Source organism: Mustela putorius, unplaced genomic scaffold (genome assembly GCF_011764305.1).
Source record: "Mustela putorius furo isolate JIRA1106 unplaced genomic scaffold, ASM1176430v1.1 tig00003898_pilon_pilon_pilon, whole genome shotgun sequence".
NCBI lineage: Eukaryota > Metazoa > Chordata > Mammalia > Carnivora > Mustelidae > Mustela > Mustela putorius.
The window spans coordinates 14,539,942-14,552,156 of record NW_025422047.1 but is presented as its reverse complement, the minus strand read 5'-3'; the positions used below and the strand labels follow the sequence as shown (position 1 = coordinate 14,552,156).

The 12,215-nt window shown below is 41.9% G+C and overlaps 1 protein-coding gene across 6 annotated transcripts in view; it reads right to left on the bottom strand.

Annotated features, from left to right (window-relative positions):
* DUT (deoxyuridine triphosphatase) overlaps window positions 1-12,215 on the bottom strand; it is a 41,167-nt gene that overhangs the window by 15,328 nt on the left and 13,624 nt on the right. For all 6 annotated transcript variants that reach the window (XR_006602831.1, XR_006602830.1, XR_006602832.1 and 3 more), the window contains exon 7: window positions 5,045-5,167. Coding sequence is in view for 3 of the 6 variants with exons in the window: in XM_045067630.1 (XP_044923565.1) it covers window positions 5,045-5,167 (123 nt within the window). In the remaining 3 variants the exon portion in view is untranslated. The remainder of the gene's footprint in view (window positions 1-5,044; window positions 5,168-12,215) is intronic.

Genomic DNA, 12,215 nt, shown 5'->3' with positions numbered 1-12,215 from the left:
AGAATTAATGCTATGTGATTTTAACAATTTATTCTATGATGTCTTCAAATCAACCCAATTACTTTCCTCAAGATCCAATTAGTTTGCAATAGCAGTTGCCAATTTTTTTTGAAGTTTTTATTTATTTATTTGACAGACAGAGATCACAAGTAGGCAGAGAAGCAGTCAGGGGCGTGGGGGTAGGAAGCAGGCTCCGGGCTGAGCGTACTGGATCCCAGGACACTGAGATCATGACCTGAGCTGAAGGCAGAGGCTTAACCCACTGAGACACCCAGGCGCCCCAGGAGTTGCCAGTTTTTTTTTTTTTAAAGCAAGAGATGTTCACCATGGTTTTTATTCTCATGTCTACATTATTGAAAAACAGAAGATAAACCAAAAGAGGAAAAATGCTTTCAAATTGCCGCCTTAAGGAAAAAAAATGCCAAGACACATGGGTGGCTCAGTTGGTTAAGGGTCTGCCTTCAGCTCAGGTCATGATCCTGGTGTCCAGGGATGGAGTCCCACATCTAGTTCCTTGCTCAGCAGGGAGTGTGCTTCTCCCACTGCGTGCTGGTCCTCCTGCTTGTGCACACACTCTCTCTCTCTCTGACAAATAAATAAATAAAATCTTAAAAAAAAAAATGCCCCTTGGTTGATACTTGATTTGGGTTACTTGATTTCTACATTATAGAATTCACTAGACAAGCAGTCAGATCTGGATTTGTAAAGATTAGGCAATAAAGACCTTTCTTCTCTTCTTTTACTTGGAATAGTAATACCACATCTTCCACGTAATGAGTACTGGTTTGAAAATGTTTTTTAAAATATGAACTATTTAGATCGAGCACAGTAAACAAAAGCACTACATCTTTGTTTAGCTACGTCAATTTGAGAAATTACATAAGTTTAGTAGCAACAAAATATTTGAGTATTCTTGGGTTTAATCGTTGCAGTAACTTAGGAAAAAGAAAAACTATTCCTGTTTATTATTTGTGATGTTTGGGGAATAAATGTGCTGATAATTCTTTTGCAACCCTAATACCTAACATGTACGCAACAGGACCCTTTCTAAGTTTGGGACCCTATGAGGTACTCAAGCAAGCATTCACTTCTCTCACGCTTGAGGTCACAAGTTTTTGCAAGTCAAAAAGGTTGACCATGCCAAAAACATCATGCCACACACTACCAAATAAAAGAACACTGTTATTCTTACAGGGAAAGGTTTGACAAGACAGGAAATAGGCAGGGTCAGAGAAGTTTACTTAATACTGAGACTTATTTAACCATCGGGAAACCAAAATACAATGACAGTTAAAAAAATAAACAAATCGCCATTACACAAAACAAAACCCCAGGATACATGGTCTCTACTGGAACTGATTATTAGATTTTCAGCAAGTACGGGAAGTGGGTATCCCCAGAGAATCCTCACAAAATTTCTAGACATCTTCACCATTGACTTTTGTTGCATGCCTTTTCCTGAGATAATGCGGACTAAAACGGTTTTAATCGGCGGGTAGAAATTCGAACAAAGAAAAATCAGTCTTAAAACGCTGCAGAAGAACTTCATTGAAAGGAATCATTTTAAAAGCGCGTTCTCTTAAAAATGGGAAGGGAAGAGGAGAGAAACAGAAAATGGAAGATAGGAAAAATCTAGCTGTTCATTACAATTTTCCATTTTTTGTTTAAACACAGCAGGAGGGCAAAGCTGCTGGCTTCGCTTCATCCTTCCAAATGCCAGGAGGGATTATGCAAACCCCACAGCCACCCAAATCTTATTTAAAGTCATAATCATTGTTCTCATTTAATGACTTTTGCCTTCTTTCACTCGAATATTGCTGCATCTTGTTTTCTGCCAGTTTGGACCCACTGGGAGTCGTCAATTCATAATTGCAGATAAACCTTTTTAAAAAAGAAAATGCTACCTTCAGAAAAAATAGCAAACATCAAGTGACATCTAGTGGATGTCTGGATGTTATTTTCTAAGGCCTCTGAAGAGCAGTATTCTCAAAAATATATTGCCTTAACATTGCTTATCATTTGGGTTTTTCAGGTGAAATTCTCTGTCTTTTCTTCAGACAGAAGGACAAGTTATCAGATAGGAAAGTGGCCATTATCTTTTCTCAAAGGAAAAAAAATCTCTTTTCATTAGCATAAGAATAGCAATTCTTGACCATTCTTGACCATTCTACAACCATCTTGGATGTAACTCGCCTGTAACTCACACCAGACAATGCGCAAAAAAAGAACTGATGGTGGGGTGCCTGGGTGGCTCAGTGGGTTAAAACCTCTGCCTTAGGCTGAGGCCCTGATCCCAGCGTCCTGGGATGGAGCCCCACCTCGGGCTCTTTGCTCTGTGAACCTGCTTTGATCTCTCCGTTAAATAAACAAAATCTTAAAAAACAAAAAACAAAACAAAAAAAACTCATGGTTTATCCAACGTTGGGCAATTATTTGGGCAATACCAACTGTGTAAATGGTTCTTAAGAGAAGATGACATTTCAGGTTCGCAGTTCCTCTGTTTATCTGTGAACCTAAAGAGCATTATTAATTTGACAAATCTGTATTTAGTCCCACTATGGCCCCGATTTTTCTTCCCCTCTACCCCCTGCAGGAGGATTGTACATGCAAGTAGGTCCATTTTTCATAAACGAGTAACACTTGCTTGTTAGTTGCAAATTATTAAAGAACAGTGACTTAACCCAGAGAACAGCTGAAAACTTAACTGGGGTGGGATTGCGTAACAACTCCTCCCCAGCGATGCCATGTGTCTGAAAGGCGAAAGGCGTTGTGGAGAACACATGCCTTGTGTTGGCTGTCTAAAGACTGCATTTGTTAAAGAGACAGAAAGGGAAATTATAGGGGAATTAAAAGATGGTGTCTAAATTTAGTATTTTCTTTCCTTTCAAGGAAAGGAAACTTGGAATATGCAACTGTAACCCAAAAGCCAGCTGTCTGGCTGTCCCCAAGACTTGCAGCCTTTTAGAATCACTCTTCATTTTAATAATCAAACACACACACACACACACACACACACACACACACACACACACACAGAGTCCTGCATGAAGACCTCCTCTGACTTCCTGTAGAATATCTAGCCTTCCCACCTTCCCTTCTATTCCCCCAATCATTTAAGGAATTCTTGAGAGTTCTGCTTTTTTTTTTTTTTAGAGTTCCACTCACTGTTAATCTCAGCTCTGCATCAGCCTTCATAGCACTGTCTTGTTCTTTACCTACTTAGGCCCGATGCAAACTTTTCGGCTTCCTGTCATCCCCCAAAGCACCACTGACACTAAAGCTGCATGTGTGGTCACCTTTATGGCAGCTGGGGTAAGAGGAGGGAAGCTGCAGAACAGATGGCTCAGTGGACAGACGGACAGACTCTGTGCAATGATACAATGTCTGGGATTTGTTTCAAAATAATTCACTGGGTTGGGGATGGGGGAGTAGGTGGAGTTACAGAAGAAACAAAATCAGCTATGAGTTGAGAGTCGTTGACACTGAGTGATGACCGTGAGGTTTATGCATTCTATTTCTGCATCTGATGGAAATTTGCATAATAAATATGTAAAAGAACGAGTTCCTTGGCTACCCTTTTTTTTTTTTTTTGTAAGATTTTATTTATTTATTTGACAGAGAGAAATCACAAGTAGACGGAGAGGCAGGCAGAGAGAGAGAGAGAGAGAGAGGGAAGCAGGCTCCCTGCTGAGCAAACAGCCCTATGCGGGACTCAATCCCAGGACCCTGAGATCATGACCTGAGCTGAAGGCAGCAGCTTAACCCACTGAGCCACCCAGGCACCCCTCCTTGGCTATCCTTAATGCAAGAGGTTTCTCTTTGGCTCTGCTCCCTTTTCCCATAGGCCTCTACCCCATTTTGGGGTCCCCTCTTATCTGAGTCTTACTGCCTCTCCTTCTTAGGCTGCCCAAACAAGCTTCGAGCTCTGGGACCCATTCTAAGACTCAGGGAGCCCATCAGAACGTCTTGCCAACTCCCTAAAAATAAAGAAACCAGAATTCCCTAAGAGGAATTCTCCCCTGGCTTTAAGACATACCCAGCTCAGGTAAAAGTGATGCAACTGGCATGCTACCTGGAGTGCACAGTGTTCTAAAAGGTTAGTTCCCTTCCTCCTGCGATTTCTATTCTAATTGAGGCTCTCATGGTTGAGTCTAACAAAAGTGGACATAGATAATTATATCAGGACAACGCAGTTTAAAAGACAATAATCCGTGCCAACAAATAAGTCTTGGAGAGAAAGCACGGGTAAGATGTAGCACTGGGTGATTATTTTTGCCCTCTAACCAAAAGATATTCAACATAGACATCAGACATCACGTCACATATAAACAGAAGTATCTTTAGAAATAAACAATGTATGTCTCTCTCCCGCTCAGCTCCACTGCAGTGGCCAAGGGCCATGCAGCTATCCCAGCAGATTCAGCAGAGGTGCACTGCCAGCCTGAGAAATCTAAACACACCCACATGTTCATGAACTTGGTGGGAGGGGAAGGAGGCACATTGGCCCCCAGCCCATGTAATTAACCACTTTCTCTCCCATCTTAATCAGCATCAACTGGGCACCGGCTCCTTTCACTTAATGTTGTCAACTTTAGCCTAGAAAATGCAGGCTTGGCTTTGTGCAGTTCTGAAGCTACCTGAGATTAATGTTCCAGTCCCCTCCCTCTGAAAAAGTCATGCAGATGAAGAGAGGAAATGAGGTTTACGTAAGGAAGAAGAGTTCTCCCTTCAGCATGCATGTGTAGGCAGAATAAGAGAATTCGCTCTGATGATGATGCTAATACGAAGGTGGCAACTGTCTATTGGGCCCGAGAGGGACAAAGGGATTCAGAAGTGTGGGCGTGGGGAGGAGGGAGTAGCTGGGACTTCTGCAGCCACTTGCCAAAGGCCTCAGAGCAAGGGATTTGGGAAAGTGAATGTGTTCCCAGCGGTATGTGCCATTGTCCCCAAACACTTGGGAGGCGATGTCAGCACTTACTTCTGGCACTAAATTGAAAAAACACTTCCTCTCTTTCTGCCAGCACCATTTTTTTCTCCCACTCACCCCCGGAGTTTGACACAATTTCCATTCCAAGGAGACCCGGCAATGATTCCAAGGAGACTGGCTAACATATTCCAGTGAAAGAGTTGGCAGACTGCGTGAGACGGGCACAGGGATCATTTTAGGCTGAAATGAATTAGGAAACATTTTTAAGTTACCCTTTGAAGTTTTTATTGCCTTATCATCAAACAGCTTCTCTTCTTCGGCTGTATATTGATTTTTCTGACTATGAAAAAGTGTTTCATCTCTTCTATGATAATCAAACACAGTCTCAGTTCAATGGGCACCTTCTTTTTTCTGAACCATATTATTCCACATATCATGGCATTATCCTTCCCCACGCCCCCATTGGACAGGGACCTCAGAGAGCATTGGTCTTCTTCCAATATTATTTTTCCTATAATTCCCAACAATATAACGTTTCCATCCCAAACATATAGCTTCAGGGGATTACATCATTATTTGCCTTTGTTCTAGTGAAAGTATATTTTATGAGCTTCCTGTCATTTGTCCTGAGCTAGGCTACTATTTGTCAAAATATCACCTCTGAAATTGCCGGCTTTTCTAAGATGCCAGAGGAAAAAAATATTTCATGTCAACTAAAAGTTAAGCTCTTATAAATCTCACAGGGGTTTCAAAATGAAGCACACTTGGGATTTCATTTCCTTCTAAGTATAATGCCCTTTCTACTACTCACAGTGAATGGGCTTACAGAGGAATATTTTGTCACAGTATTTCCCTTCTAGCTCCTGGCATACTAGAAAGTAAGTCACAAAGTTTCTTTTTTTCCTAGGAACCTGCACCTATTTAGTGTTTATATGGTAGGCAAAAGTTGGGTTAAACTCTTCCTTTGGTGGAGAAGGGATATTATGAGATCCCAAGTCAGGAACCTTGGAGCCCAGTCCTACAACTGCTGATTTGGTTGGGTTTTATAACCCCAAGCACATTGTAACCTCCCTTAGTCTCAGGTCGTTCATTTGTAATCTAACACTGTCTCAAGTCTTAGGAAGTTTCATTCTCGACTTTGTTTTTATAGTTTCTCCGTGCTTTCTATCCATCCTTCCTTTGCCGTCCTCTGTACTTACTGCCCAGCTATCCTGGCGATAGTCTCTTAACCTCATTGTGACAGACATTAGATTACTATCAACCTTCTGCAGACTCAGCTGTGAAGATGTTACTCTTTGCCTCAAGCCTTCTATGGCTAGCCCCTGCTTCCCTGGCACGTAGGACCCTCTGGAGTAGACCAGCAGCCCACCATTCCGGAACAGCTATCAGCAATTCCTACATGTCCTTTGTATTCCAGTCTGCTTGCCATTTTTTTTGGGGGGGGGCCATTTTGCTGACTGTTCCTTGGGCCTTCTTTGTATTTTCAAGGCACATCACATATTGCAATGATTTCCTTATTTGTCTTACTTCCCTTCCTAGATGGTAACCTTCTTGAGGATAATTGCTACCATTCATTGACCAAATATTCTTCGCAGTGGACTGTGTGAGATATATACACCCATAATTTCTAGATTTTCTAATCATGTGAGTATTATTATCTATATTTTTCAGATCTTAAAGACAGAGACTTATAAGTGGTTAAATAATGTCCTTAAAGTCATACAGCTAGCATTTGACAGCTCCTGTCTAGAAAGTATTATCTAGAAAAACACCAAATTGAATGAACCATGATGCTGGCACTTGCCCAGCACACATATGCTAGGCAAATACTGGATAAGCATGCATGAGTGAGTGAATGAATGCTTTTATACTTTAAACACAGCCCCCTCACTTTAGATAACTGCCACCAGGTGGCAGTAGATTCCCACAGCCATACTGCCTGGACGCCCAAGTCACTAAAATGCAATAGGAGAGCTGCCGGAAGGAACCCTGCGGATTACTGAATGATTATCCTTACTTCATCCTAAAAAAAATTGAGCAGTTGTAGGTTACTTTACTTATTCAAGATCTTTTAGTTGATAAAAGAACAGACCTTAAACTTGAGTCTAAAACACACCAAAGCTAGCATTGTATTATACCAACTTGTAGTTTTGGTTTTTTATGATGGTTTCCTTTTTTTTGGTTTTATTTATTTATTTGACAGAGATCACAAGTAGGCAGAAAGGCAGGCAGAGGCGGGGGGGGGGGGGGGAGGAGGGGAAGCAGGCTCCCTGCTGAGCAGAGAGCCCGGGGACCCAGGGATCATGACCAGAGCCAAAGGCAGAGGCTTTAACACACTGAACAACCCAGGTGCCCCTCAATTGTAGTTTTATAGTCATAATCTTCCAAATATTTTTCAATATTAAAAAAATTCATTAAAATAGTAAATATGATCAAAATTTGTTTCATCATACAATTTTAAGCTTTTTTCTTAAACACATAATATAGTTTTCATGTTTAAAATGTTGAAGTACAGCAAAAAGGAAAAGATTACCAGCAATTCCAAAAGACAATCATTATTTTGCTACTATTCTACCAGAGGTTCCTTCATGCATCTGTAAAATCCATTTTTGAAAATTTTGTCATTTCTTAATCTTAAATTTTCTCTATTATCTTACTTTCATTTTTTTCAGAGATTTTATTTATTTATTTGACAGAGAGGGAGTGTGAGGGAGCTGAGCAGAGTCTGATGTGGGGCTCAATCCCAGGAGCCTGGGATCATGAACTGAGCTGAAAGCAGCTGCTTAACGAAATGAGCTACCCAGGTACCCCTATAATCTTATTTTCATAAAAAGTTATTAGGTATTTTCCTTAGGAGACCTCTTAAATCTTTTAAATTTTTTTCCCAATTTAACAATGTTTCGTTGCTAGTAAGGGGAGGCCATTTTAATTTTTTTTTTTCCTTATACTTCTTGAGAAGATTCCCTCAGTGAGAGAATTCCAGTTTCATTTGTTTCCCTTTTCTCATTCTTTTCAGTAAGGAAAAGAAAAAGCACTGTCAAAACACTGTGTCTATAATCCATCTCCAAAAGGAGAGGTATCTTTTCAGCAAAGGGCATTTTATTTTCACTTTTGACAAGTTATTTCTCCCCACCTCACCTCTCTTCTCAGAATGATGATATAATACTGAGGGCATTTCTCAGCTAAAAGGATTGGGTCAGTTACATAAAACAGCAAATTTTACACTAATGAACAGAGAGGTATGATGGTTTTAAATGCCTGATCAAAGATTACCCTTTCATCTTTACTAGAACAATCACGTGCTTCTTAGCATGGGTTTTGCACATACAGTTCTCTCTATATGTAGGGATACTTTCTGAATCTGTAAATATTCCAAATATCATTGAGCTTTGATGCATGATTTCTACTGTTCTCTGTAATCTGCAGTTCTCAAGACCAAGAACTTATCACTGCTACCTTAAGGGCATGCAGTAGAGGTTACCAGTAGGGAAGGAAGTTGGGGGGCAGAGAGATGTATGAGCTCTTGGCACTCTTCTAACAGACTGCTACTGATGTTGGAAGATGCAGGGAAAAGAAGAGAAATGAGAAACCAGACCAAGAGTGAGCTGGGGATGGTCAATGCAGCATGCTGGTGGTAAGGAGCCCTGCTGAGAATGCTCCAAGGGACAACTTGGACTCCTGACTCCCATAACCATACCAGTGTCCGAGGCCCATTAAGTGCAAACTCCGATATTTACATTTCACAAAACTCTGGGTGCCTACGTATTTTAGCCCTCTAGTCCTCCGTTGTTCTTCCATTCATAAGATGGAAAACAAGTTGGAGGAAATAATTACCCTGTATGTCCTGTCAGGGGGGATGGGGAGGGTCCTGTTGTGGGAGGTACCGTGGAAGGAGGGTGCTCTGAAATCCTAATCTTGGGCCTCAGCCTCCCTACGCACCTAGGCCAATTGTTTAAGTACCAGTATGCGACTTCCCCGGCTGATAGCCGCCCCATTGAGATAACTGGAGGAGTGGATGCCTGTAGGTGTCTCCCTGAATATTCTCCTCTGAGGTGTCCAGCACCAAGGACAGGGGTGGACAACGGGCATCATCAGTGAGTGAGGCAGAATTGTCAAGGAAGAAGGCTTCTGCCTGGGAAGTTAGTGAACTGAGAGTGTGGTTATTGCTCAATTTGTAGTTCATCTGAAGATCCTAAGGTGCAGTCCTACGTGTAAAATGAGACTTGTCTTTGGCCATTGATAAAAAACTTTGGTTTCCTTTCTCCTAAGGAGGAAGAACTTGCCCTTATAAATGGTTGCCCTTTTCCTCCCAACTTAATCCACCTGGTAGGAATCAAGCAAAACTGATGTGAGCTTAGGATCCAAGCCTTATTAGCAAAGCGCTTCCACCTCCTGAAAAACCAGTCCAGACAACTATTTACGTGTTCTATTTTATAATTCTCAATCTTGTACACTTTTGCTTTATATACTTTTCCAAATGTTGTATTTCACAAGAAAACAAAGTAAAAATGATCTAAAATATCCAAACTTTACACATGTAACATAGAAAATTAGTCTGAATGCACCCAACCCAACTGACCGGTAAGATAGGCCTCTTGCATATGGTATGGTCTTTGCTTTTTTTTTTTTTTTTTTTTCATTAAATATGCTATTTTAGGGAAGCTCCAGGAATCTGCCCTTATGTCACTATAAAGAAAAAACTCAGCTTGTTTCCTTCCTATGTAGGGAAAAACCCAGGGCTGCCCTTCTAAGTCTTTCTTCCCTGTTTGTGTCCTTTACTACTCACTTTAACCACCTAACTTCTGGTCACTCATGGTGTGGAGGCTTTTCCACACAGCAAACAATTCTCCATAATACCAGCAGGGGGTCATATAACTTAACTCAGTTCTGACACTATCTACCCAGAGGTAGCATCAGACCCCACAGTTTAAGGGCTCAGTCCCACAAGACTGCCCCCCACCCCCACACACACTTCAGATGTGTCATAAGCCCAGGCTGTCACGCGTGCTGATTAAGTGGCTACAGACTAGAGGGTCCCGTGACCCTCTCCTTCAGTTCAATTTGCAAGTGTCTCACAGAATTCAGGAAAACACAGTTGTTCACCAGTTGATTAAATGACATGATCAAAGATCCAGATGGAAGATAAGGAGGGCAAGGTATATGGGAAGGGTCACGGAGCTTCCATGCCCACTACAGGCTCTCCATTCTCCCAGCACCTTCACATCATTGCCAACCCGGAAGCTCTCCTAACCTCTTATTTTGGGGATTTTGTGGAGGCTTCATCACATGGGCATGAGCCATTAATTCCAGTTTTAGCCCTTCTCTCCTCTCGGTGGGGTGGCCTGGAAATGCTAAGCTTCTAATCATGGCTTGATCTTTCTGGGAACCAGCCCTCACCCAGGAGCCATAGGAAGCCACCCAGAATGCCCTCATTTGGACAAGACAGTCCTCATCCAGGAAGTGACAAGGGATTCGGGAGTTCAGTGTCAGCACCTGAGGTCAAAGGCTAATTTAGAACAAGAGGTGCTCCTCGTGCTCTTCTCACTTAGAAAATGGCAAGGGTTTATGAGCTCTGTGCCAGCAACTGGGGGACAGAGACCAGTACGTATTTTCTCTTATAGCCACCATCTTCTGTAGAGTAAATAAGCTGATCTTAGTTTCAGTCTTGCGGGGCACGTATGACAAACCTAATTCCCTTTCTGAGTCTTTAAAATCAAAGACCGATCATACTCCAGAGACTTTCTCTAGCCAGCCCCCTTCCAGTCTCCCACACCCAACACACACTTTCCTCCAAAACAACAACCCCATCTTCCATCTCTCCCTCATGAGCATGGTTCCAAGTCTCTTTCAGAGTAGCTTCAGATCTGAACAACCTCCCTTGAGTACGATGCCCCGACGGAAACAGACGCCAGGTATGAATAAATTAGAGGACTGTCATTAGCCATCTCTTCCCTTTTGTATTCTCTCAACCACTCGGAAGGCTTTAGATACTGCAAAGAACATGGACTTTGAAGCCACAGGACCTGAGTTTTAACCATGGTCACGAGATGAAATACTAAGCAAGTTACTCAACATTTCTGTGCCCACTTTTGTCATCTATAAAGAGTGTTTTATCTACTCTCCCACAGGTATGCTCTGAGAATAACAAGCAGTTTGTAATAGTAAAGCAGACTTTCAGTAAGTGGAACGAATATTAACAGTGTGAGCTAAGCCAAATCTCTTGGCAGTCACATCATACCATTTGTTCTTACTCAACTGTTACTATGTACTGGTCAGGGTTCAGAGAATAGAATCCACTAGTTGAGCACTAAGAGATTTATTTGAATTTTATTGACTGCAGAAATAATTTATATCATGACCCAGTATACAACAAACACACAAATATGTAATTCAAACAATGTTCACAATATTTACCCATCTGATGTGGGTTGTCCTCAGCTGCTTCTCTATTTAGTTTTTAAAAATGCACTCGAGGAGTTGATTTCATGACTCACCAATGAATTGAGACCCACAGCTGGAAAATACTACATTGCAGGTTATAACATGTCCTAAAGATTCACTGGGAGGAGAAAAGAAACAAACTCTAGCCTGTGCTTCCAGGAATTGGGCAGCTGAGGGTCACCAGCTCTAGAAGCACCCCCATCTGTATGGCCCACACTTGCAAAATGTCCCGTGAATCCGACACCAGGATGTCTTACCAGCAAAGCCTTAGTGACACCCAAAGCCCTGGTGCAAAGGGGTCTGGGCATATAGCACAGGAAAGCATGCCTGGAAAGCTGCAGACAAAGTCCATCAAGCTAATGCATAAACTCAGCCCCTGCACCCGCAAGGGCACGCTGCTCACACAGAGTAACTCAAAATACCTGGGATAAACAAACCCAGCGGCCCCAACACACATCATTATGTACTTGATCCCTATTAAACTGCCTATGGCCTATTATCACTGTGTGTGCTATTGTTGTTTGAGGGAAACTCATACAACTTGTACAATTTATTCGATGGAATAAAATCAGAAGAACCAACCATCTGCAAATACCCAGGTTACAACTCCTTTCATAAACACAGCTCTACCCAGCCAACATGGGGCCTACTGAAAGGATGAATAAAAGATAACAATAGGGCTGCCTGGGTGGCTCAGTCAGTTAAAAGTCCAACTCTTGATTTTGGCTCAGATCCTATCAGGGTCATGAAATTAAGCCTGGTATTGGCTCCGTGCTGAGCATGGGGCCCAATTAAGATTCTCTCTCCCTCTCTCCACCCCTCCCAAAATAATAGTAATTTAAAAAAA